General features: G+C 52.8%; 1 protein-coding gene across 10 annotated transcripts; it reads left to right on the top strand.

Moving 5' to 3' along the window:
* Positions 1–688: 688 nt before the first annotated feature.
* Positions 689–26,740, top strand: LOC115636159. Of its 10 annotated transcripts, none has more exons than XR_003996844.1 (23): positions 7,509–7,593; positions 8,380–8,474; positions 8,641–8,793; positions 10,429–10,552; positions 10,978–11,124; positions 15,416–15,902; positions 16,075–16,179; positions 16,626–16,760; positions 16,908–17,123; positions 17,290–17,458; positions 20,694–21,186; positions 21,548–21,650; positions 22,012–22,110; positions 22,443–22,516; positions 22,958–23,017; positions 23,679–23,783; positions 24,233–24,368; positions 24,617–24,712; positions 24,879–25,031; positions 25,617–25,740; positions 25,915–25,994; positions 26,345–26,516; positions 26,702–26,740. XR_003996844.1 is itself a non-coding variant. In XM_030535923.1 (17 exons), the coding sequence occupies exons 5-16, from the start codon at positions 11,078–11,080 to the stop codon at positions 25,961–25,963; spliced, it is 1,539 nt and encodes a 512-aa protein (XP_030391783.1). In that variant the 5' UTR covers positions 7,509–7,593; positions 8,380–8,474; positions 8,641–8,793; positions 10,429–10,552; positions 10,978–11,077; the 3' UTR covers positions 25,964–25,994; positions 26,702–26,732. The 10 variants fall into 10 exon arrangements, 1 of the variants encoding a protein (XP_030391783.1); XR_003996845.1 differs by having other exon boundaries at positions 16,532–16,760; positions 16,912–17,123; XR_003996843.1 differs by having other exon boundaries at positions 16,532–16,760.
* The last annotated feature ends 368 nt before the right edge of the window (positions 26,741–27,108 follow it).

Below are 27,108 nucleotides of genomic sequence, written 5' to 3'. Positions count from 1 at the left end.
TACTGTGGGCAACAATCCCCTTCTAAAGCTCTGCGATCAGTGAATCTGATATTCCACCAATTGCACAATGTCTCAGCCTCCTGGGGATGGGGTGTGTGTGTCTCATTTCCACAACAGGTGGACCTGCCCATTGATCCTGATCTGCCTCCTTTCCCCACAGCACATTAACTACTGGATCATGTCCAGGGTGTTGCAAGAGAGAGCTAGGGTCATTAGGAGCAGCACGGCCCTGTTCAGATCCACCATCACCCCCCCTGAGTTTGACATAAGTGACCTCTGACCCCAGCTTTCTGACTCCAGGTGTAGAGGGACTGGCTCCGATGGGCTGTAGGATCTGCTGCTGCAGGGGCTGTGGGTTAGGAATGTTCCTCTTGGGGAGGCAGAGTGAGAGCAGAGAATGAGCCTGGCTTGAGTCAAGTTCTTCTTGTCCTAGTTAAGTGGTGATTCTGGGCTTTTAAGGGGACCATGCTCCAGGTTCATGCCTTCCTGTCATCCAGGAACAGCTGGGGAAGCAAGTCCTCTTGGAGGGCCCTGCCCACATCCCTGTAGGCCAGGCTCCCTTGGGGACAGAAGAAATTAAAGGTTTGGGTCTAGCTCCCATCATCTATCATCTCCTGCAGAGGGGCTGAGGGGAAGAAGAGTCCTGGCCCGGAGCATTCTGGGAGCTGACAGAAAAATGCTGATGGAGTCCCCTCTCCCTCTCCCATCCATTAGAACTGAGCGGAATTCCCCAGGATGGGTCACCACGTGGCAGAGCTGGCTCTGTTCCTCAGTGACCCAGCAAAGGACATCAGCCGGCAGGCCAGGAAGGTGGTTTCCCAGCTCTACCAGCTGCTTCTGTACCAGAGGGGTAAGGAACCCAGCTGGGAAATGGCACCTGCTAGAAGAGTGAGACTGGGACCCCAGCCAATTTCTCTTGAACTGACCCCTGCTGGAGAACGAGTCTCTATCTCTTTCTGTGTTCTACACCACCCCCTGCCATTGTGTTGGGCCAGGCACGCAGCAAGGACTCTGCCCACTGTGCATCCACCAATGGGATTGGAAGGACACGTCCCTATAACCAGAATGACAAATGTATGTGTGTCTCTGTCCCAGGCCTGACCATCCATGAAGCCGAAGACCTGTGGGCCTAGAACTGGCACCAGGACAGCAGCCTTCTGGGCTACAGAAACACAGCCACGGTGCCGGAGGTAAGGACACTCTGCCAGGGCATGAGACAGCTCAGGGTGTGAGAGTGGCTGGGTCCCCTGCAATGGCTGCGTCCTGGGGCCACTAAATGGAGACGTTGTTCCAGCCCCAGTATTTGGAGCCTGGCTCTGGGCAATGTGCTAATGCCTTACATCCTGTTGGTTTTAGGTCTTTGGCAAGTTCTTCTCAGAGAGGCAGAGAAGGTTCTTCATCCGCACGGCAGTGCTGGCCATCCACGCCCCCCTGCTGCGTGTCAGCCAGGCTGGGCTGGTCCTGGCCTACTCCCTCCTGGGGGAAGCCCAGCAGCTGATGGGGGACAAGGTGAGCAGCTGCATTAGACTCAGGAGATTGAGCTGGGGCCCCGGCCCCATCCCCATCCTATGGTCATTCGCTGGCCTGGCAGTAAGGAGCCTGGTGGGGAATGAGAGAGCAGGTGCTCCTGGGAAGGGAGATGAATTCACCTTCATGAGCAGGAGGGAGGCAGCTTGTGCCCGGAGCAGCTGCAACCCAGCTCTTTAACCAGGCTAATTAATGACAAGCATTACCTCATGACAGACTTATGTTCTTAGGATACGGTACTATCTCTCTTGGGAAGCGCAGGAGAGTCCTTCAACTGCCTTCTGCGAGCCTCTCCTGTCCCACCGGGCCCCACCCAGTCCCCAGTTGCTTATACCCTGGGAGACCAGGGACTGACAGGTGATGGCGACTGACCGTGCAGGGCTGAGGCACATGGGTGGGGGAACCTTGTCCTGCTGCTAGCAGAGCTGGACCCAGTCTGGAGAGAACGGGAGGGTTCAGTCAGCGGGGCTGCCATATTAGATTCAGTCTCAGAGTTCTAGCAGAGTCTCTTGATACAAGCCAGCCTTGGCTAGAGAAGAAATCTTCCTTTCTGTGCCCTTGGTCCTTTTGTCAAAAGCAGTTTTTCAGCTACACAATTCCACATCTGAACAACAAATAGCATTTTATGTTTGTAATCTCATTAGAAATGAAACATGACTTCTTTTGTGCAAAAAACAAAAATCCGTAAGTTTGGCTTAAATGTTCTGAGTGCTGGAGAAAAATGCCTTCTAGAAAGCTATTGAAAGAGCTCAACCTGTTTAGCTTATCAAAAGAAGACTGAAAGGTGACTTCACTAAAGTGTTGAAGTGCCTTAACGGAGAGAAAATGTTGGGTATTAAAGGGCTCTATAATGCGGCAGAGAAAGGCATAACAAAACCTAATGTCTGGAAGGCGAAATGAGACAAATTTATATTTAAGAGCGAAGATGATTGACACAGGAAGAAGCTCCTAAGGAAAGTGGTGGATTCTGCATCTCTTGATGTCATTTAATAAAGACTAGATGCCTTTCTGGAATGTGTTTGCCCAAAAAGTTGCTATTGTAATATGCAGGGGGTCAGTTTATATGCTCTAACGGTCTCTTCTGGCCATAAAGTCCACTCATTTCTGAAAAACCGAGTATAGCATTGGGAGCAGTTTCTGATGTTTTACTGTCTAGCCGGCTCGCTTCCAAGAGTGAACACTCCTTGAGTGGGGTGGTCCACAAGGAGTAGCTCAAACCTCCAAAGTGTCTGGCCTGCAGCAAGACATTAGCACTGCAGGGGAGGAGTGGGTGTGTCAGTGACATCACAAAGGCCTTTTTCAGGACCTCAGCATATTGGTCAAAGATGGTGGGGAGGTGGTGACCTCACAGAGAGATGCTGACTTCAGCCAGGCAGGACAGGGGTGAGGGGCCAGGGAAACCTATGAGAGCCCTCTGGCTTTGCTTCAGCAAGTCTCCTTCTCGAGGTCTCTCTTTGGGGACTGAGAGAGTATTAGGGTTCACATACATGAGTGCCAGGAGGAACCTCTTTTGAGTTTTCTCCTTTCTTTTTCCTGATTGTACTGGAAAATAGCCATCCCTGTTTAGAAGGTAAGAGCCTCCGAGAGGTTTGGAACCTGTTCAGTCTGATCCATCTGGTGCCAGCTGAATTCTAGGCATGGAAAACACTAGCTTAAAGTGGCCGAATTTTATTCCCCACCTGGGATTTTGTCCCTTAGAATCACTGGGGACGTTAGAAAAAAGAACAGGAGTACCTGTGGCACCTTAGAGACTAACAAATTTATTTCAACATGAGCTTTCGTGGACTACAGCTGACTTCTTTGGATGCAATGGGACATTAGACTTTGTCCTCTTTGTTTTACCTTTTTCTCCCTCCCTCCTTCCTGTTACATCTTTTGTCCTTTCCCCTGTTCCCCTCCCACCACCTGTATGTGTGTGTCATGGGGGGAGCTTGGTTGCTCCCATTGTGGGAGGTCTACCCAAATATATGGGGCTGAAATAGTGCTCGGACAGTGGTCCCCACCGGTGACCTGGGCCATCCTTTTGGCTCTCTGATTAGAACCCTCAGCCTCCCGCCCCTTGGTCTCCACTCTGATTGGCTGAACAGGGGGTTATTGACAGGGAGGAGACTCAGGTCCCTCTTGTTCTCTTTTAAGACCAAGTAAATAAGTCATAACCAGTCATATGTTTGACAAATTTTGCTGCTTCTCTGCATTAATAGTCTCTGAGCAGTTCAGGATTCTCTCTAGCATTCCAGTTCTCCTAAAATACTCGCTGAATAATTACTGTTGCTGGTCTGGAACTCATTTGAGAGCACTTTATTCAGGTCATTCAATGTATGAAATTCAAGATCTGATGGTTAGTTTGAAAGTCAGGGCTCTTGGGTCCTATTCCCATCTCTGCCATTGACTGGCTGTGACGTAAGACAAGTGAATTCTCCTTTCTCAGCCTTAGCTTCTCCCTCTTTCAAGTAGGGATAACGGTCCGCTCCTACCTACCTCACAATGGGTTGAGGATGGGGATCCATTGGAGAGTGTTACTAGGAGCAGTGCATAAGATGAGGTGTCCTATCATGTTTACTCCGATCAGATTATGACATAATAGAATAGCAGAAATAGTCTATTTTATTTGTATTGTATTATTTTGCAATTGTTCAGAGCAGCAGCTACTTAGGTCAGACTGAAGCATCTTATCTAATTATTGAGATCTAAGTGTCTCTTCTTTGCGTGCAACAAGACAATTTAACACACCGTGACAAGCAGGAGATGCTTTTGTTTTGCAACAACATATTTTTGCAAAGAATTTTCATCCCACTTCTTATGATTTCAAGAAAAAAACTGGTTTAGTCTGAGTGGGATTTTCTGACACAAACGGTTTCAATGAAATTTCCCCACCATCTCAATTCCTGAGCTCTATCCCTGCCTCTGCGGGGTTTTGCAGTCTGTTAGAACAGGAGTCAGGACTGGTGGCTTCTCTTTCTGGCTCTGTCACCTCCTTGCTGTGTAGGCCCTTGGGTAAGTCACTCCCCTTCTTTGTACCTCAGGCTCCTCATCTGTGCAATGGGAACAGGAACAATTCTCGAACTCTGGACAGTGGTGAGATAAGGGCTGTGTTAAAGCTCTTTGTGAAGGAGAAAGGGGAGTTTCACAGTGTTGAGCACCAAGGAATTATAAATTTTGTTAAAACGTCTAGTCTGTGGAAATTAGAAATGGTCAGGGCTGAATTTTAAGCATTGTCTTTTTTAAAGCCCGTACAGGGATGTGAGCCCCGCTCTTTTAGGTACCTGGGGTTCTTTGCCAAGAGGAGAGAAGAGGTTCCTGCCTCCATTTTTGTGGCCTTAACAAACCAGGTGCTGTGCCCCAGTTCTCGTGTGAGATCCCTGAAAAAGAACATCTTCCCATCCATTAAGAAAACAGGACTTATCTTTAAAAGGGGAACAAAGAGAACCCTGGGACTTATAGACCAGCCAGCCTCCCTTCCATACCTGGAAAGATACTGGAACACATTATTAAACAATCAATTTTTCAGCACCTATGGTATAATTTGGTTCTTAGCACTAGCGAGCATGGATTTGTCAAGAAGAAATCATTTCAAACCAGTCCTAGCTCCTTCTTTGGCAGAGTTATGGGCGTAGAGGAGGTGGGTAAACAGTAGATGTGATGTCCTTTCCCTGAGTGGCAACAGGCGTGTCACCCTGTCCCCTTCTCTCCCTGCTGCAGGGACCCCAGGTACTCAGAGGACAAGGAGGAGGAATGGGTGGATGTAGCCACAGAGGAGGCTGCTCTCAATAACCTCTGAGAGCAGCTCCAGGGCTGAGAAAAGGTACAAACGTTCCCCAGCTGTGCTGGAACCGAGATTGTCCTGCTCTGTCCTAGAACTTTGACCCCCTGCAGAGGGTCTTGTCCCTGATGATGCACCAGCCCTAATGGGGACCTTTCTCCTCCATGATCTGGGACCCAGGAGGTGGGGGTGTTTGTCACACATCAGCCGGGGTCTTCTCCCCGCACAGGCACTGTCCCAGTTCCTGACCTCTGCTTGTGTCGAAGTTGTGGGTGATTTGGACAATATGTTGGTCCCCACTATCCCCATTCAGTCCTGAGTCCTGCAGCTGGTGTGGGTGGGGCGGGCGGTCCCTGGCTAACTGGCTCTCTCTCCACTAAACCCACTCCTGGTGGGTGCAGGATGAGGCCCAGCAGCTCATGTTCCTGCATGCCATGCACCCTGCGTGTGTCTCTGCACAGCAGAGAGGGCAGGACACACTGGAGCCGCACTGCTGCAAGGCGGCTGTGGTGGAGAGGATAGTGATGAGCGAGACATGGTGCCCAGAAGCTGGAGGGAGGACATAGACATTGGAGGGGCGGGGGTCTCTTCAGGCCGATGGGTGCGGCTTGGGTGGTGCTGGAGGGGCAGCTGAGGGCAGGGATTGCCAGGGCTGAAGATTTGGGGAGAAGAGATGGGAGAAATTCAGAGATTGGTCACTAGTGGGCAGGGATCGGAGGAGCCGGAGGTAGGTGGGGGATCCTGCTGGCTGTGTGATTATATGCGCATATGTTAGGGAGGGTTTGAACTCCATCTTGGCGCCCTTGCTGATGGCATTTTCCCGCCAAAACTCTGTTTCTAGGCAGAACTTGAGGGGCTGAGAACTGGCTGGAAGTGGCTGGGGGCAGGACCTGTCCGCAGACTCCTCAGGCGCACCACAGAGAGCGGAGACGGGACGGTCAGTGGTGACGCAGGCGCTGTCCCCCTCGAGGCAGCCACGCCCAGCGGCTTTGCACGGCATTGGATCAAGACTGTGGCTACTAACATCTGTCAAGGACTCTGATGCTTATCTGACTCCTGTAATCCACCAAAGGAGCCAGTGAAGGCTTTGCCGTCAGCTCAGATCTGTGATTTCCTGCTTCGGTGGTAAGAGAGCCGGACCCTCCGATGTTCCCGAGATCCGAAGATGAACCATCCGTCGCCGGTGTCCTCCATCTGCAGTGAGAAGAGAGACAGTCATTATTTTGGGGCATTTCTTAGTTTAGCCAAGGGAGAGTTTAAGGGCCTGGGCTTTATGCCCCCTCTTACTGGAATCTATTCAGGGGTAGTTGTATTTGTAGTGTCCCCCATAGTGACTCTTCCCCTGGTTGTATGTATCCTACTAAATCTTCTTTCTGTTTAAGGTTATATTCTTACTATCATTTATTTCAGTGCAAAACGGGTGGGAGGCACACAGATTTCTAATTCTCCCGGTTGATAGATGCTGTTGTGTATGTCACCTCCTTTTCTACACAGAGATTTGGGGAAACACTTGCTAATCGCCTGCAGTGGGATGTGAATGAGAGAAGCCAGGATATGTGTTTGGGGGTCTCACCAGTGCTTCCCAGAGACCCCCTCTTCCCATCCTGTGGCAGGTGTAGCCCAGTTTCCCTAACTGACCCATGGCTCTCCCTTGCTTTCAGGATCTGCACAGGCTCTTGCAAGACCTCCTGGACGCCATGCTGAGGAACCTGCTGGCAGGGTCTCCAGACACGGGCAGGCTCCACTACATCTTGGAGGTGAGCCTGATGAGATGGGTAGGGGCAATTTTACCTTCACTCTTAGATCTATTTTCCAGTCTGTCCTCCCAGCCGGGCTCTCAGTGGGCCTCCTTGGTCAGGGCAGTCAGTGCAGCTTTTTCCTAGAGAAACAGGAGGACCCCAGAGAATCAGCCCTTCTCTCTGACAGGCCCTGAGATTCCTGGGGGGATTATTCAGGTATCAGGAGTGCAGGGAGGATGGGACCAGACTCAACACTAAACGTTGTTCCAATCTAGAGAGACAATGACAAGGATTCAAGAATCGTCCTGTAGGCAACAATCCCCTTCTAAAGCTCTGCAATCAGTTAATCAGATATTTCACCAAATGCACAATGTCTCAGCCCCCTGGGGATGAGGGAGGGGATCTCATTTCCACAATAAATGCACCTGCCCATTGATCCTGATCTGCCTCCTTTCGCCACAGCACATTAACTACTGGATCGTGTCCAGGGTGTCGCAAGAGAGAACCAGGGCCGTTAGGAGCAGCACGGCCCTGCTCAGATTCACCGTCACTCTCCCTGAGTTTGATGTAAGTGACCTCTGACCCCAGCTTCCTGGCGTAGGAGGGCTTGCTCTGACAGACCGTGGGATCTGCTGCTGCAGGGAGTCTGCATTAGGAGTGTTCCTCTTGGGGTGACAGAGAATGAGAGAAGAGAATGAGCTTGGCTAGAGTCAAGTTCTTCTTGTCCTAGTTAAGTGGTGACTCTGGGCTTTTAAGGGGACTGTGCTCCAGGTTCATGCCTTCCAATCATCCTGGAGCAGCTGAGGAAGCAAGTCCTCACGGAGGGCCCTGCCCACATCCCTGTGCTCCAGGCTCCCTTGTGGGCAGAGGAAATTAAGGGTCTGGCTCTAGCTCCCATCAGCTATCATCTCTGGCAGAGGGGAAGGAGAGTCTTGGCCCAGGTGTACTGGGAGCTGACAGGAAAATGCTGATGGAGTCTCTTCTCCCTCTCCCATCCATTAGAACTGAGCGGAATTCCCCAGGATGGGTCACCACGTGGCACAGCTGGCTCTGTTCCTCGGTGACCCAGCCAAGGACATCAGCCGGCAGGCCAGGGAGGGGGTTTCCCGGTTCTACCAGCTGCTGCTGCACCAGGGAGTAAGGAACCCAGCTGGGAAATATCATCTCTCAGACCAAGCCTGGCTGGAGGATGAGTCTCTATCTCTTTCTGTGTTCTACACCATGCCCTGCAATTCTGTTGGGCCAGGCACGCAGCGAGGACTGTGTCCACTGTGCATCCACCAATGGGATTGGAAGGACACAAGCATTGCAACCAGAATGTCAAATGTGTGTGTGTATGTGTCTCTTTCCCAGGCCTGACCATCCATGAGGTCAAAGACCTGTGGGTCCGGGACTGGCACCAGGGCAGCAGGCTCCTGGGCTACAGGAACACAGCCAGGGTAGGGGAGGTAAGGACACTTTGCCAGAGCATGAGACAGTTCAGGGAGTAGGGGTGACTGGGTCCCCTGCAGTGGCTGCGTCCTGGGGCCACTAGACGGTGATGCCGTTCTAACTCCAGGATGTGGAGCCTGACTCTGGGCAATCTGCTAATGCGTCACGCCCTGTTGGTTTTAGGTCTTCGGAAAGTTCTTCTCGGAGGAGGAGAGAAGGTTCTTCATCCGCACGGCAGTGCTGGCCATCCACGACCCCCTGCTGCATGTCAGCCAGGCTGAGCTGGTCCTGGCCTACTCCCTCCTGGGGGAAGCCCAGCAGCTGATGGGGGACAAGGTGAGCAGCTGCATTAGACTCTGGAGATTGGGGCGGGGCCCAGGCCTCATCCCCATCCTATGGCCGTTCGCTAGCCTGGCAGCAAGAAGCCTGGTGGGGAATGAGAGGAAGAGCAGGTGCTCCTGGGAAGGGAGATGAATTCACCTCCACGAGCAGGAGGGAGCCAGCTTGTCCCTGGAGCAGCCCCAGCCCAGCTCTTTAGCCTGGGGAATTAATGACAAGCATTGGCTCATCCCGGACTTATGCTCTTAGGACATGGTGCTCTCGCTCTTGGGAAGGGCAGGAGAGTTCCCCAAGTGCTCTCTGTGAGCATCTCCTACACCCAGTTCCGAGTGGTCTAGGGTCTGTGTCCCCCGAGCCACCACAAAGAGTTGCTCCCATCCCTGGGAGCCTGGGAGGCCAAGAACTGACGGGTGATGGCAAGTGACCAGGCAGGGCTGAGGTACATGTGTGGGGGAAGCTTGTCCTGCTGCTGGCAGGGCTGGATCCGCTCTGGAGACAGGACTGGGAATGGTATATGTGGGACAACCTGGGCACCCCTCCCCCAGCCAGCACCACCCTCTCCAACCAGCTACCTTCTCCCTTGTGCACCCACCACTCCAACAACCCACCCTGTTCTGCCACTTTTGCCCCTAGGCAACCTCCACCCGGCAACCCCCCAAGCCAGTCATGGTCACCTTCACTCCTGCATCAACCTCGGGATCCCTCCCCCGCCTGCCATCTCCCTTCTGCCCACTCCTCCCTTGTGCAAACCCCTCCCTGCCACCTTCACCCCCCTGCAACAACCCCAGGCACAGCCACCACCCCCTTGCCCACTTCTCCTTTGTGCAAACCCCTCCCTGCCACAGCACCCCCTGTAACGAGCCCCTTTTGCCTCTGTGCAATCTCTTCCCTGCCACTACACCCCTGCCCCCTCCACCTATTGGCCACCTCCACCCCCTGCAACAATCCTTTGCACCCCCTCTCTGCCACCTTCACCCCCTGGAAGAGCCCCAAATGACCCCCCTCTTTGCAGCCTTCTCCACCCCCCCGTGCCCCCTGCACTTCATGAATATCTGGGCCCCTGGGGGGAAGTTGGCCATAGGAAGGTGGGGGATGGACATCAGAGGTGGGGTGCAAGGTGGAAGTTTCGCCTAGGGCACAAAATATCCTTGGAGAGAACAGGAGGATTCAGTCAGCAGGGGCTGCCGATCCTCCCCATTCACCAGGGTTGCCATCCTGCGGCTTCAGCATTAGTGGCTGGGGTGACTTGGGGAAAGGTCTCAACCTCCCCACATCCCACTTCACTGCTGCCAGAATCCCTCCTGCCCCACCTCTGCTAGAGCTCCTTCCCTGCCCAACCTGCGTGGGGGTAGAGGAGAGGGGTCTGAGAACTTGAGCTGTGGATTGGAGGTGGAACAGCTGTGAGGGGCACTGAGGGGGAGGTGGCAGGAGCTCCCCCTACAAGGAGGGGGGTTGGTGCTGAGGGTCACTAGAAAGGACAACAAGACTCCCTCCTGGGGGGTCAGGAGGGTGAATCCATCCCTCAGAGGTGGACAGGGGCTGGGTGAAAATGCTGCTGGTTCCAGGGGCCTTTAATCCCCCCTGATTCCTTGGGGGTGTCTGAGTATCTGACAAGTTCTCATTCCCTTGCAGCAGGAGGACGTCACGACCAATGTGACGTGCCAGCTCCTCACCATCCGGCACTTGTGCCCGGTGCCTGTAGCACAGCAGGGCCTGTGCCTCTGAGGCCACCAGCAACTCCTGCTCCCTGCTGCAGGTACTGCTCTGGCTCCCTGTAAATGGGGAGCTAGCGGAAGGGGAAATGGAGCCCCCTGGCACTCACAGAGGCCCTCTCCCCTCTCAGTGGAGCAGGGTCCTTTCCTCTGCCCCCAAATTCCTTCATCTGGAGCAGGAGCTCTTTCCCTCACACCCATTCCCCTCCCCCCTTCCTTGGTCTACCTCTATCCCATTCCCCCTGCGGCCAGGAGAGCTCTCCCTGCCCCATATGGTGTAGAAGGGCTGTTGTGTCAGGGCCCCACCCCGAGGCCCACTGAAGCTCGGAAATCTCCACTTTTGAGGAGGTGGGGGCGGGACAGAGGCTCAGGGCTAGCTTCACCTCCTGCCCTTTCTTCTCCCCGTGGCTCTTCTATGGGTTCTCTGGGTGTGAAAGGAATAGGAGCCTCATTCCCAGCTGTTTTCCAGGCCCTGGGATCTGGCACAGCCTCCCAGACGGGCGCAGCCTGCAGCTGAGCCACCTCAGGGAGCAGTGGGGACAGGTCACCTCATCCCATCAAAACAAGCAATGCTGGCTGTCAGGGGGCTTAAATGGAAGACCCCTCTGTCATGGAGGTAAGCGCCATTTTCTCCTTGGGGCGTGTAGTCTCTTAGAGGAGAAATGGGATCCCCTATGCATAGCCTGCCTGGGAGCTTCCCCTGTCCCTGGCTCCCAGCTCTGGGACAGAGACGCCTCCATCATCGTGCTACCCTCGTTTTGTTCCTAAGAACATGAGCTCCCAGTCTGAACAGGGCTTAAGCCATCATTAGACGTATGGGCAGAGCTGTGAGTAGGAGAGGGAAGTGACACACCAACAGTGAGACTGCTATTGGAATACTGCCTCCAGTGTTGGTGTCCTTCTTTGAAAAAAGATGTTGAGAAAGAGCCACGAAATATTCTGAGGGCTGGAGAAAACTGCCTTCTAGTGAGCTATTGAAAGAGCTCAGCCTGTTTAACTTATCAAAAGAAAATGGAAAGGTGACTTCATTGAAGTGTTGAAGTGCCTTAATGGAGAGAAAATATTGGGTATTAAAGAGCTCTTTAATCTATCAGAGAAAGGCATAACAAGACCCATAAGAACATAAGAATGGCCATGCCAGGTGCCCCAGAGAGAGTGAACTTAACAGGCAATGATCAAGTGATCTCTGTCCTGCCATCCATCCCCACCCTCTGACAAACAGAAACTAGGGACACCATTCCTTACCCATCCTGGCTAATAGCCATTAATGGACTTAACCTCCATGAATTTATCCAGTTCTCTTTTAAATCCTGTTATAGTCCTAGCCTTCACAACCTCCTCAGGCAAGGAGTTCCACAAGTTGACTGTGCACTGTGTGAAGAACTTCCTTTTATTTGTTTGAAACCTGCTGCCATTTGGTGGTGCTTAGTTCTTATTTTATGGGAACAAGTAAATAACTTTTCCTTATTCACTTTCACCACATGACTCATGATTTCATATATCTCTATCATATCCCACCTTAGTCTCCTCTTTTGCCAGCTGAAAAGTCCTAGCATCTTTAATCTCTCCTCATATGGGACCCGTTCCAAACTCCTAATCACTTTAGTTACCCTTCTCTGAATCTTTTCTAATGCTAGTATATCTTTTTTGAGATGAGGAGACCACATCTGTACACGGCATTCAAGATGTGGGCGTACCATAGATTTATATAACATCAATAATACATTTTCCATCTTATTCTCTATCCCCTTTTTAATGATTCCTAACATCTTGTTTGCTTTTTTGACTGCTGCTGCACACTGCATAGATGTCTTCAGAGAAGTATCCACGATGACTCCAAGGTCTTTTTCCTGATTAGTTGTAGCTAAATTAGCCCCCATCATATTGTATGTATAGTTGGAGTTATTTTTCCCAATGAGTATTACTTTACATTTATCCACATTAAATTTAATTTGCCATTTTGTTGCCCAATCACTTAGTTTTGTGAGATCCTTTTGAAGTTCTTCACAGTCTGCTTTGGTCTTAACTATCTTGAGCAGTTTAGTATCATCTGTAAACTTTACCAGCTCACTTTTTACCCATTTCGCCAGATCATTTATGAATAAGTTGAATAGGATTGGTCCTAGGACAGACCCTGAGGGAACACCACTATTTACCCCTCTCCATTCTGAAAATTTACCATTTATTCCTACCCTTTGTTCCCTATCTTTTAACCTGTTCTCAATCCCTGAAAGGACCTTCCCTTTTATCCTATGACAACTTAATTTACATAAGAGCCTTTGGTGAGGGACCTTGTCAAAGGCTTTCTGGAAATCTAAGTACACTATGTCCACTGGATTCCCCTTGTCCACATGTTTGTTGACCCCTTCAAAGCACTCTAATAGATTAGTGAGACATGATTTCCCTTTACAGAAACCATGCTGACTTTTGCCCAACAATTTGTGTTCTTCTTTGTGTCTGACAATTTTATTCTTTAAGATTGTTTCAACTAATTACCTGGTACTGACATTAGATTTACTGGTCAGTAATTGCTGGGATCACCTCTAGAGCCCTTTTTAAATATTGGCATTACATTATCCATCTTCCAATCATTGGGTACAGAAGCTGATTTAAGGGACAGGTTACAAACCATAATTAGTAGTTTCACAATTTCACATTTGAGTTCTTTCAGAGCTCTTGGGTGAATGCCATCTGGTCCCGGTGACTTGTTACTGTTAAATTAATAAATTAATTCCAAAACCACCTCCAGTGATATCTCAATCTGTGACAATTCCTCAGATTTGTCACCTACAAAAGCCGGCTCAGGTTTGGGAATGGCTAGAAGGTGAAAAGAAACAAATTTATATGACAAATAAGGCACAAATATTCAACAGCGAGGATGATTGAGCACAGGAACAAGCTACCAAGGAAAGTGGTGGATTCTCCATCTCTTGATGTTATTTAATAAAGACTAGATGCCTTTCTGGAATGTTTGCCCCAAAAGTAGCTATTGTTGTATAGGGGAGGCTTGTGATATGCAGGGGGTCAGATTAGATGCTGTAACAGTCTCTTCTGGCCATAAAGTCTACTCATTTCTGAAAAACAGAGTGTAGCTTTGGAAACAGCATCTGATGTTTTATTGTCTAGCCGGCTTGCTTCCCAGAATGAACACTCCTTGAGCGGGGTGATCCACAGGGAGTAGCTCAGACCTCCAAAGTGTCTGGCCTGCAGCAGGACATTAGCACTGCAGGGCTGGGTGGGGGTGTCAGTGACATCACAAAAGCCTTTTTCAGGACCTCAGCATATTGGTCAAAGATGGTGGGGAGGTGGAGACCTCACAGAGAGATGCTGACCTCAGCCAGGCAGGACAGGGGCACAGGACCAGAAAGACCTCAGAGAGCCCTGTGGCTTTGCTTCAGCACGTCTCCTTCTCGAGGTCTCTCTTTGAGGACTGAGAGAGTATTAGGGTTCACGTATGTGAATGTGAGGAGTTTTCTCCCTTCTTTTTCCTTATTTTACTAGAAAACAGACATCCCTGTTTAGCAGGTAAGAGCCATTGACTGGCTGTGTGACCCAAGACAAATCAATTCTCCTTTCTCAGCCTTAGCTTCTCCCTCTTTCAAGTAGGGATAATGATCCGCTCCTACCTACTTCACGATGGGTGGAGGATGGGGATCTGTTGGAGAGTGTCACTAGAAGCAATGCATAAGATGAGGTGTCCTATTATGTTTACTCAGAGCAGATTATGAAATAATAGAATAGCTGAAATAGTCTATTTTGTTTGTACTGTATTATTTTGCAATTGTTCAGAGCAGCAACTACTTAGCTCAGACTGAAGCATCTTATCTAATTTTCGAGATCTAAGTGTCTCCTCTTTGTGTGCGATGAGACAATTTAAAACTGTGACAAACAGGAAACGCTTTTGTTTTGCAACAACATATCCCTATCTCTGGGAGGTTTGCTGTCTGTTAGAACAGAAGTCAGGACTGGTAGCTTCTCTTTCTAGCTCTGCCACTGCCTTGCAGTGTAGGCCCTTGGGTAGGTCAATTCCCTTCTCTGTACCTCAGTCTCCTCCCCATCTGTGCAATGGGAACAGGGACAATTCTCGAGTTCTGGGCAGTTGTGAGCCTGGGTGAGATAAGGGGTGTTAAAGCCCTTTGTGAAGGAGAAAGGGGATTTTCACGGTGTTTAGCACCAAGGAATTCTAAACTTTGCTAAAATGTCTAGTCTGCAGAAATCAGAAATGGTCGGGGCCAAATTTTAATAATTGTCTTTTTTACAGCCAATTCAGGAATGTGAGTCCCATTTGGATTTGCAAACAGCCCCCAGGAGCCCCTCGCGCTCAGACTGGGGAGGGGTTTGTCCAGAGCCGTCTCCACTGTGTTTGGCAAGGTCCCAGCAATGGGGCTCCCAGCCCTTCCCTTGTGGGAGGCTTTTCCCCAGGCTGAGATTCTGTGATCTGGGCCACACCCTGTGAGCTGCTGAGCATGGAAATCAATGGGAAAAGCCCTGGGCTTGCTATGCCTAGAGACTTTGACATGGGGAATGGTTTCCCGGGAGAAGTCCGGACTCCTGGGTTCTGTTCCTTCTCTAGCTTTGGGGTGCCGGGGGGAGGGGGAGTGTGGCCTAGTACGGCAGGAGGGAGCTCGTTGTCCAAAGTGACTGAAGATCTTAGTGATTGAACCCAGTGCTCAAAAAGGAGCAGACTCCCTGGGCATTGCAGCCCCAGGGATGACGAGGGGGAACATTGAGGGGGAGCAGATCATGCAATGAACTCTGACTAGTGTGTGTAGCCTGCACTCCCTGCACTACTGTGGGGGGAGGTGGGACTGCTCTGGCAGGGGCAGGAATGGGGAGGGTCCAGACAGGCTATTTAGTGAGAGGCTGCCTTGACCCCAGACTCGCGCCCGCTCCCTGCGTGGTTCCAGGATGGCCAGGCTCCTGAGGATGTTCAGTAAGAAGGCTCTGCAGGTGGCCCCAGAGCCTGAGGGAAGCAGCTGCCATCTTCCCCAGGAGTGGAGCAGCCCCTCCAGAAGGAGCTCCCAGCCAGGCCAGGAGGTGGAAGTGCCCAGCCTTCCGGTGGAGAAACCTCGCTCCCGGCGCAGACGCTGAGGTGGGAGAGGCCAGGCGGAAATGCAGCTGCCCCAGGATGTGGCTGGGCAGGCAGGACGCAGCGCAGGAGGGAAGCCGGGCAGGGTGGCTCTGGGGCTTGTGTGGGAAGCACCGGCCCCAGCCCTTATTCCCAGCAGGAGGCATCGCCCTGCCCGGTCACTGAGAACCTTCCAGCCTCGCCAGGGCAGGAGGTGGAGGATCCATGTCCCACCACCAGCAGCTTGGCCCACTCCCCACAGGACAGCAGCAGCGCCTGGGACCCGAGTAGCAGTGAGGCCGATGGGCACGGCTGGTTTGTTCAAGGTGAGGAGCCAAGCTGGGCTCAGGGAGGGGTGGGAAGGTGGCTGTGAACACCGTGGGCCCAGGCACTCGACCAGTGCTATTGGGGCAGGTCCTGAGCCCACGGGTCTGGCTTGAGCCACATGAACCCCACTGACACTGCCCATTGATCCTGATCTGCCTCCTTTTGCCACAGCACATTAACTACTAGATCGTGTCCAGGGTGTCGGAAGAGAGAGCCAGGGTCATTAGGGTTAGCACAGCCCTACTCAGATCCATCATCAGCCTCCTTGAGTTTGATGTAAGTGACCTCTGACCTCAGCTTCCTGATTCCAGGCGTAGGTGAGCTGGCGCTGACAGGCTGTAGGATCTGCTGCTGCAGGGGCTGTGGGTTAGGAGTGTTCCTCTTGGGGTGGCAGAGTGAGAGCAGAGAATGAGCCTGGCTAGAGTCAAGTTCTTGTCCTAATTAAGTGGTGACTCTGGGCTTTTAAGGGGACCGTGCTCCAGGTTCACGCCTTCCAGTCATCCTGGAGCAGCTGGGGAAGCAAATCCTCATGGAGGGTCCTGCCCACATCCCAGTGCTCCAGCCTCCCTTTGGGGCAGAGGAAATTAAGGGTCTGGCTCTAGCTCCCATCATCTATCATCTCTTGCAGAGGGCCTGTGGGGAAGGAAACTCCTGGCCCAGAGGGTACTGGGAGCTGACAGGAAAATGCTGATGGAGTCCCTTCTCCCTCTCCCATCCATTAGAACTCAGTGGAATTCCCCAGGATGGGTCACTACGTGGCACAGCTGGCTCTGTCCCTCAGTGACTGAGCCAGGACATCAGCCAGCAAGCCAGGGAGGGGGTTTCCTGGCTCTACCAGCTCCTGCTGCACCAGAGGGGTAAGGAAGCCAGCTGGGAAATGGCACCCACTGGAAGAGTGAGACTGGGACCCCAGCCAATTTCTCTCAGACCAAGCTGGGCTGGAGGACGAGTCTCTCTCTCTCTTTCTGTGTTCTACACCACCCCCTACCATTGTGTTTGGCCAGGCAGGCAGCGAGGACTCTGCCCACTGTGCATCCACCAATGGGATTGGAAGGACACAAGCACTGCAACCAGAAGGACAAGTGTGTGTGTGTGTGTGTGTATGTGTGTGTGTCTCTTTCCCAGGCCTGACCATCCATGAGGCCGAAGACCTGTGGGTGTGGGACTGGCACCAGGACAGCAGGCTCCTGGGCTATATAAACATAGCCACGGTGCAGGAGGTAAGGACACTCTGCCAGAGCATGAGACAGTTCAGGGAGTGGGGGTGGCTGGGTCCCCTGCAGTGGCTGCCTCCTGAGGCCACTAGACGGAGATGCTGTTCTAGCCCCAGGATTTGGAACTTGGCTCTGGGCTGTCTGCTAATGCCTCATGTCCTGTTGTTTTTAGGTTTTTGGACCCCTGTGGCTTTGCTTCAGCAAGTCTCCTTCTCGAGGTCTCTCTTGGAGGACTGAGAGAGTATTAGGGTTCACGTAAATGAGCATGAGGAGAACCTCTTTCGAGTTTTCTCCTTTCTTTTTCCTGATTGTACTGGAAAACAGCCATCCCTATTTAGAAGGTAAGAGCCTCCTAGAGGTTTGGAACCTGTTCAGTCTGATCCATCTGGTGCCAGCTGAATTCTAGGCATGGAAAACACTAGCTTAAGGTGACCAAATTTTATTCCCCACCTGGGATTTTGTCCCTTAGAATCACTGGGGACATTCGGGTTTGTCCTTTTTGTTTTACCGTTTCCTCCATCCCTCCCTCCCTCCTTTCTCTTCATCTCTTACTTCTTTTGTCCTTTCCCCGTTCCACTCCCACCACCATGAGGGGTGTGTGTGTGTGTGTGTGTGTGTTGTGGGGGGTGCTCTGCAGCTCTCATTGTGGGAGGTCCACCCAAAAATGTGGTGCTGAAATAGTGCTCGGACAGTGATCCCCAACGGTGACCTGGGCCATCCTTTGGTCTCTGTGGTGAGAACCCTCAGACTCCCGCCCCTTGGTCCCCACTCTGATTGGCAGAGGAAGAGGTTATTGACAGGGAGGAGACTCAGGTCCCTCTTGTTCTCTTTTAAGACCAAGTAAATAAGTCATAACTAGTCATATGTTAGACAAATTTTGCTGCTTCTCTGTGTTAATTGTCTCTGAGCAGTTCAGAATTTTCTCTACCATTCCAGTTCTTCTAAAATACTGGCTGAATAATTACTATGAACTGTTGCTGTCTGGAACTCATTTGAGAGCACCTTATTCAGGTCATTCAATGTATGAAATTCAAGATCCGATGGTTAATTTGAAAGTCAGGGCTCTTGGGTCCTATTCCCAACTCTGCCACTGACTGGCTGTGTGACCTAAGACAAGTGAATTCTCCTTTCTCAGTCTTAGCTTCTCCCTCTTGCAAGTAGGGATAAGGATCTGCTCCTACCTACCTCACGGTGGGTGGAGGATGGGGACCCACTGGAGAGTGTCACTAAGAGCAGTGCATAAGATGAGGTGTCCTATCATGTTTACTCCAATCAGATTATGACATAATAGAATAGCAGAAATAGTCTATTTTATTTGTATTGTATTATTTTGCAATTGTTCAGAGCAGGAACTACTTAGCTCAGACTGAAGCATCTTATCTAATTTTCGAGATCTAAGTGTCTCCTCTTTGTGTGCGATGGGACAATTTAACACACTATGACAAACAGGAGGTGCTTTTGTTTTGCAACAACATATCAATGTCTCTGGGAGGTTTGCTGTCTGTTAGAACAGAAGTCAGGACTGGTGGCTTCTCTTTCTGGCTCTGCCACCGTAGGCCCTTGTGTAGGTCAATTCCCTTCTCTGTACCTGAGGCTCCTCCCATCTGTGCAATGGGAACAGGGACAATTCTCGAACTCTGGTCAGTCAAGAGCCTGGGTGAGATAAGGGCGTTAAAGCCTTTTGTGAAGGAGAAAGGGGATTTTCACGGTGTTTAGCACCAAGGAATTCTAAACTTTGCAAAAATGTCTAGTCTGCGGAAATCAGAAATGGTCAGGGCCAAATTTTAACCATTCAGGGATGTGAGTCCCACTCTTTTAGGTACCTGGGGTTCTTTGCCAGGAGGAGAGAAGAGGTTGCGACCTCCATTTTTGTGGCCTTAACAAACCAGGTGCTGTGCCCCAGTTCTCGTGTGAGATCCCCGAAAAAGAACATCATCTCATCCATTAAGAAGACAGGACCTATCTTTAAAAGGGGAACAAAGAGAACCCTGGGACTTACAGACTAGCCAGCCTCCCTTCCATACCTGGAAAGATACTGAAACACGTTATTAAACAATCAGTTTGTCAGCACCTATGGAATAATTTGGTTCTTAGGACTAATGAGCATGGATTTGTCAAGAAGAAATCATTCCAAACCAATCTTAGCTCCTTCTTTGACAGAGTTACGGGCCTAGTGGAGGTGGGTACACAGTAGATGTATGTATCTTGGTGTTAATAAGGCTTTTGACACAATCCCATAGGACATTCTCACAAGCAAACTAGGGAGATGTGGTCTAGATGCAATTAGTAGAATGTGTGTGCAGAGCTGGTTGTAAGCCCATACTCCAAGAGTCCTTCTCCATGTCTGGCTGTCCAATGATAGGATGTACCTAGTGGGTCCGGCAGGGATCAGTCTGGGGTCCGGGACTATTCAATATTTTCATTAAGGATTTGGAAAATGGAGTGGAGAGGGCTTCTAAAATTTGCAGATGACCCCAATCACTTTGGAACACAGGACTGGAATTCAAAATGCCCTCAGGAAATTGGAGACTTGGTCTTCTTGAGTCAAATTCCATAGCTGGGCCCCTGGGCTGAAGTGAAACCCCAGAGCCAAACACTGCTCCTCCTGGATAGTGCGCTCCGACCTTTAATGGTCAGGTGCTGCAGCAGGAGTTAGTGAAGGGGCCTGGAAATAAGGACTGCTGAGTCCCATCTCTGGCTCTGACACTTGGTGTGACCCTCCTCCCCAGGCCTGTTTCTCATCAGTGGGGTTTGGGTCGCAGCCCCTGCAGCCTGGGGGTTTGGGAGGCTCCAGGAAGGTGTGTAAAGTGCCGGGATATAAGACGCTAGAAGGCGGTGTCACTCCCGCACTAGGGCAGTGATCTGCACCCCCTGCTGCAGGCTAAGTTTCTCCATCCCTTGGCAATAAGACAGACTGTTGTTGTCATAACCAGTCGATCGCCCTGTGTCATCACCCTGCCTGCTGGCTGGGCAGGATAACTCCTCAAGTTACCACCCCCCTCTCCAGCCTGCCTTGGGCTTAGGGAGTGAGGAGGAGGGCAAGGGATGACACTGAACATCCTCCATCCATCGCTCCATCACCTAGAGCAAGTGAGTGGCATTAGAGCTCCTCTGTGACGTCCCCTGTCAGTCTGGGGAGAGGCAGAAAGAGGTGGAGAGAATCTCTGGCAAAGGAGATTGGATTTGCAAACCACCCCCAGAAGAATGGTTTCCCAGGAGAAGTCCTGACTCCTGGGTTCTGTTCCTTCTCTAGCCTGCTGGGGAGTGTGTCCTGGGACGGCAGGAGGGAGCTGCTTGTCCAAAGCGACCAATGATCTTAGTGACTGAGACCAGTGCTCAAAAAGGAGGAGACTCCCCGGGCATTGCAGCCCCAGGGATGACGAGGGGGAACATTGAGGGGGAGCAGATCATGCAATGAACTCCAGCCAGTGTGTGTAGCCTGCACTTCCTGCACTGCTGTAGGGGGAGGAGGGGCTCTTCTGTCTGGGGCAGGGATGGGGAGGGACCAAACAGCAGGCTGGTTAGTGAGAGGCTGCCTTGAACCCAGACTCATGCCTGCTCCACACTTGGTTCCAGGATGGCCAGGCTCCTGAGGATGTTCAGAGGAAGAAGGCTCTGTAGGTGGCCCCAGAGCCTAAGGGAAGCAGCTGCCATCTTTCCCAGGAGCAGAGCATCCCTGTTGGCGGGGAAGGAGCTCCTGGCTGGGCCAGGAGGTGGAAGTGTTTATCCTTCTGGTGGAGAAAACCCACTCCCGGCGCAGGTGCCGAGCTGGGAGAGGCCAGGCGGAAATGGAGCTGCCCCAGGATGTGGCTGGGCAGGCAGGACCCAGCGCAGGAGGGGAGCCGGGCAGGGTGGCTCTGGAGCTTGTTGTGTGGGAAGCACTGGCCCCAGCCCTGATTCCCAGAGGCATCGCCCTGCCCGGTCAGTGAGGACCTTCCAGGCTCCCCAGGGCAGGAGATGGAGGATCCCTGTCTCAGCACCAACAGCTCGGCCCGCTCCCCATGGGACAGCAGCAGTGCCTGGGACTCGGGCAATAGCGAGGCTCATGGTTCAGGCTGGTTTGTTCGAGGTGAGGAGCCAAGCTGGGCTCAGGGAGGGGTGAGGAGGGGGCTGTGAACGCCCTGGGCACAGGCACTCGACCAGTGCTATGGGGGTGGGTCCTGATCCCAGGGGTCTGGCCTGAGCTACGTGAACCCCACTGACACTAGATGCTATCACTTTGGTCCTTGATGCTACAGTTTGGGGGCGGGCGGCGGTGGTGAGGCTCCTCACAGAGTCCAGGACAGTGTGGGTATCACTGAGAAGGGGGAGTGTGGGGCCCAATGTTCCCTGGGTCCCGGAGGCACAAGGGGGCACATTGCCCCACCATGCCCCATCCTTCCCCCGAGTGGCAGCAGGCATCACCCTGTCCCCTTCTTTCCCTGGTGCAGGGACCCCCCAGGGACTCAGAGGATGAGGAGGAGGAATGGGTGAATGTGGCCACAGAGAAGGCTGCTCTCAATAACCTGAGAGCAGCTCCAGGGCCGAGAAAAGGTACAAACATTCCCCAGCTGTGCTGAAACCGAGATTGTCCTGCCCCTTCCCAGCACCCTGACCCCCTGCAGAGGGTCTTGTCCCTGATGATGCACCAGCCCTAATGGGGACCTTTCTCCTCCATGATCTGGGACCCCGGAGGTGGGGGAGTTTCATACACTAGCCAGGTCTCCTCCTCCCCCCATAAACACTGTCCCAGTTCCTGACCCTGCTTGTGTCGGAGTGGTGGGTGATTTGGGCAATGGATGGGTCCCCACTATCCCCCATTGAGGTCTGAGGCATGCAGCTGGTGTGGGTGGGGCGGCTCTCTCTCCTGGCTAACTGGTTCTCTCTCTGCATACCGTACTCCTCGTGGGAGCAGGAGAAGGCCCAGCAGCTCATGTTCCTAAACACCATCCACCCCACGTGTCTTGCTGCACAGCAGAGAGGGCAGGACACACTGGAGCCGCACTGCTGCAAGGTGGGTGTGGTGGAGAGGATTGTGGTGAGTGAGACACGGCGCCAAGAAGCTGTAGGGAGGGCAGAGATATGGGACGGGAGAGTGTCTCTCCGGGTCAATGGGTGCGGCTTGGGTGGTGCTGGAGGGGCAGCTGAGGGCAGGGATTGCTGAGGCTGAAGACTGGGGAGAAGAAATGGGAGAAATGCGGAGATTGGTCACTAGTGGGCAGGAATCGGAGGAATGGAAGTCAGGTGGGGGATCCTGCTTGCTGCGTGGGACTCTGGCTATGTAATCTCCTCACTGGGAAGTGTCAGTGAGGCCCGAATCTCCCATGCTCTTTTGTCTCTTTTCAGTCTCACAGGAGGTCATTGAGGAGCTGCCTGATAACTCTCCACCCAGGACCTTCCTCGCTAACTCGCTGATTGTTGTGAGCAACCTCAGGTACTGAGACCCTGTTGCCAGGTTCCCCTAATCCTAGTGCTGCTCAGGCCCAGGGCTGGGAGTCACTGCCACTCCTACTCCCAGGTCACCTCCCAAGGGTGGCTTCTCTGGCAGAGGTGGGGGAAAGGTTCACTCTCTCCTGGCTGCACTGTTCTTTCACTCTAGTAACTTTGCAATGGCTTTAGGCAGAGGCTCACTCCCAGGATCAGGAGATCAGATAGATCATGCTAAAGTCATGGATTAAAGAGCCAGCTGTCATCCTGCCATGAATCCTTGCTAATTGCCTGCAGTGGGATGTGAATGAGAGAGGCCAGGATATGTGTTTGGAGGCCTCACCAGTGCTTCCCAGAGACCCTTCTTCCTATCCTGTGACAGGTGTAACCCCAGTTTCCCTAACTCTGACCCATGGCTCTCCCTTGCTTTGCAGGATCTGCATAGCGTCATGCCAGACCTCTTGGACACCGGCAGGCTCCACTACATCTTGGAGGTGAGCCCGAGGAGAGGGGTGGGGGCAATTTTTACTTTCACTCTTAGATCCATTTTCCAGTCTGTTCTCCTAGCCGGGCCCCAGTGGATGTCCTTGGTCAGGGCAGTCAGTGCAGTGCAGAGGTAGGAGCTGGAGCTTCAAGCCAGAGCTCTGACTGGTTCTGTTAAGCACTAACTATGGGGCCCCGGCTGGCTTGGAGAGTTAGAGTCTGAACCTCTCCTGGGAGATCCAGAACATGGTCCTCAGAGAAGAGTCACAGGGCCCCAAAGAATCATCCCTTCTCTCTGACGGGCCCTGAGATTCCTGGGAGGATTGTGCTCACACTCAGTCCCTTCATCCAACCAAGGACTTGAGAGCCAGGGACGGGTTAGGGGTCTGTCTGCTTCCTGGTGACCTGTTCAGGAATCATGAGTTCAGGGAGGATGGGACCAGCCCCGACACCAACCATTGTTCCAATCTAGAGAGTCAGTGACAAGTTGTGACCTGCAGGATTCAAGAATCATCCTGCGGGCAACAATCCCCTTCTAAAGCTCTGCGATCAATGAATCACATATTCCACCAAATGCACAATGTCTCAACCTCCTGGAGTTGGGAGGTGGGTTCTCATTTGCACAACACGTGCACTTGTCCATTGTCCCTGAGCTGCCTCTGTTTTCCACAGCACATTAACTACTGGATCGTGTCCAGGGTGTCGGAAGAGAGAGCCAGGGTCGTTAGGAGCAGCACAGCCCTGCTCAGATCCACCGTCACCCTCCCTGAGTTTGGTGTAAGTGACCTCTGACCCCAGCTTCCTGACTCCAGGCATAGGTGGGCTGGCTCCAATGGGCTGTAGGATCTGCTGCTGCAGGGGGTGTGCGTTAGGAATGTTCCTCTTGGGGAGGCAGAGTGAGAGCAGAGAATGAGCTTGGCTAGAGTCAAGTGTTTCTTATCCTAGTTAAGTGGTGACTCTGGGCTTTTAAGGGGACCGTGCTCCAGGTTCACGCCTTCCTGTCATCCTGGAGCAGCTGGGGAAGCAAGTCCTCATGGAGGGCCCTGCCCACATCTCTGTGCTCCAGGCTCCCTTGGGGACAGAAGAAGTTAAGGGTTTGGGTCTAACTCCCATCCTCTAGTATCTCCTGCAGAGGGGCTGAGGGGAAGGAGAGTCCTGGCCCGGGTGGTACTGGGAGCTGACAGGAAAATGCTGATGGCGTCCCCTCTCCCTCTCCTTCCCATTAGAACTCAGCGGAATTCCCCAGGACGGGTCACCATGTGGCACAGCTGGGTCTGTCCCTCAGTGATCCAGCCAAGGACATCAGCCGGCAGGCCAGGGAAGGGGTTTCCTGGCTCTACCAGCTGCTGCTGCACCAGAGGGGTAAGGAACCCAGCTGGGAAATGACACCTGCTAGAAGAGTGAGACTGGGACCCCAGCCTTTTTCTCTCAGACCAAGCCCGGCTGGAGAACGAGTCTCTATCTCTTTCTGTGTTCTACACCACACCTTGCAATTCTGTTGGGCCAGGCACACAGCGAGGTCTCTGCCCACTGTGCAGTCTCCAATGGGACTGGAAGGACACAAGCACTGCAACCAGAAGGACAAATGTGTGTGTGTCTCTTTTTCCCAGGCTTGACCATCCATGAGGCCGAAGACCTGTTGGTCTGGGACTGGCACCAGGACCAGCAGGCTCCTGGGCTACAGGAACACAGCCACGATGCGGGAGGTAAGGACACTCTGCCAGGGCATGAGACTGCTCAGGGCGTGGGGGTGGCTGGGTCCCCTGCAGTGGCTGCATCCTGGGACCAATAGACGGAGATGCCGTTCAAACCCTGGGATTTGGAGCCTGGCTCTGGGCAATCCGCTAATGCCTCACGCCCTGTTGGTTTTAGGTTTTTGGAAAGTTCTTCTCGGAGGGGCAGGGAAGGTTCTTCATCCACATGGCAGTGCTGGCCATCCACGCCCCCCTGCTGTGTGTCAGCCAGGCTGGGCTGGTCCTGGCCTACTCCCTCCTGGGGGAAGCCCAGCCGCTGACTGGGGACAAAGTGAGCAGCTGCATTAGACTCAGGAGATTGGGGCAACTGACCAGGCAGAGCTGAAGCACATGGATGTGAGAAACTTTTCCTGCTGCCAACAAGGCAGGCCCCCGTCTGGAGAGAACGGGAGGATTCAGTCAGCAGGGGCTGCCGATCCTCCCCATTCACCAGGGTTGCCATCCTGCAGCTTCAGTGTTAGTGGCTGGGGTGACGTGGGAAAAAGTCTCAACCTCCCCACATCCCACTTCACTGCTGCCAGAATCCCTCCTGCACCCCTGCTAAAGCCCCCTCCCTGCCCATCCTGGGTGGGAGTGGAGCAGAGGGGTCTGAGAACTTGAGCTGTGGATTGGAGGTGGAACAGCTGTGAGGGGCACTGAGCGGGAGGTAGCAGAAGCTCCCCCTGCAAGGAAGGAGGTTGGCATTGCAGGTCCTAGAAAGGACAACAAGACTCCATCCTGGGGGTCAGGAGGGTGAATGCATCCCTCAGAGGTGGGCAGGGGCTGGGTGGAAATGCTGCTGGTTTCAGGGGCCCTTAATCTCCCCTGATTCCTCAGGGGCATCTGAGGTCTCTGACAGTTTCTTGTTTCCTTGTAGCAGGAGGGCGTCATGGCCAATGTGATGCGCCAGCTCTGCATCATCCGGCACTCGTGCCAGGTTACCGAGGCACTGCAAGGCCTGTGCCTCTGAGGCCACCAGCAACTCCCGCTCCCTGCTGCACGTACTGCTCTGGCTCCCTGTAAATGGGGAACTATGTAAATTGGGAATCAAAGGAGTGGGAGGCAGGTGGGGGTTGCTGCTGGCTGTGTGGGGCCCTGACTGTGTAATCTCCTCACTGGGAAGTGTCAGTGAGGCCCAAATCTCACATGCTCCTTTGTCTCCTTTGGTCTCACAGGAGGTCATTGAGGAGCTGCCTGATAACATTCCACCGGGCACCGTCCTAGCTAGCTCCCTGATTTCTGTGGGCAACCTCAGGTACCTAGACCTTCCCACCCGGTTCCCCTAACCCTGGTGCTGCTCAGGCCCGGGGCTGGGAGTCACTGCCCCTCCCACTTCCAGGTCACCTCCGAAGGGTGGCTGCTCTGGCAGAGGTGGGGGGAAGGTTCACTCTCTCCTGGCTGCACTGTTCTTTTCACTGCAGTAACATTGCAGTGGCTTTGGGGAGAGGCTCTCTCCCAGGATGAGATACAGGAGAGGCAGCAGGGTCCAGGGAACAGTCACTATTCCTGAACTGCCACTGTCTGTCGGGGATACTTTGGCCTTGTCATTCCCTGGCTTGGTGCTTCAGTTTCCATTCTTGCCAGCCTGTGCCTATTTCCCTGCAGCTTCACATGTGTGTTGGTGCCAGTCCCACCCTCACACTGCACAGTCTAATACCGGCTCCTGTCACTTGCCAGCACCATGACACCTGCCCTGGAGCTGGAGACCCAGCTCCTCCGAGCTGCCCTCCACGCCGTCTTCACCCTGGGCAAGGAGAAGGACACCACCCAAGTCCAGGTACATCATGCTAAAGTCAGAGGAGCTCAAGAGCCAGCTGTCATCCTGCCATGAACCCCTGAGAGAGGCCAGGATATGTGTTTGGGGGTCTCAGCAGTGCTTCCCAGAAACCCCTCTTCCCATCCTGTGGCAGGTGTAGCCCCAGTTTCCCTAACTCTGACCCATGGCTCTCCCTTGCTTTGCAGGATCTGCATAGGGTCTTGCCTGACCTCCTGGCCTGCTGGCAGAGTCCCCAGACACAGACCGGCTCCACTACATCTTGGAGGTGAGCCCGATGAGAGGGGTGGCAGCAAGTTTTCCTTCACTCTTAGATCCATTTTCCGTCTGTCCTCCCAGCCGGGCCTCCAGTGGGCGTCCTTGGTCATGATGGTCAGTGCAATGCAGTGCCAGGCCCTTCGTCTTTGAAGGGCAGAAGAAGACGCTGGGACTTCAAGCCAGAGCTCTGCCTGGTTCTGTTGAGCACTAACCACAGGGCTCCGGCTGTCTTGGAGAGTGAGAGTCTGAACCCCTACTGAGAGATCCAGAACATGGTCCTCAGAGAAGAGTCACAGGCTCCTTCCTAGAGAAACAGGAGGACCCCAGAGAATCAGCC

The sequence above is a fragment of the Gopherus evgoodei genome, chromosome 16, assembly GCF_007399415.2.
Source record: "Gopherus evgoodei ecotype Sinaloan lineage chromosome 16, rGopEvg1_v1.p, whole genome shotgun sequence".
Taxonomy (NCBI): Eukaryota; Metazoa; Chordata; order Testudines; family Testudinidae; genus Gopherus; species Gopherus evgoodei.
Note: the sequence above shows the minus strand (reverse complement) of the source record. Positions and strands in the feature narration are given on the sequence as shown.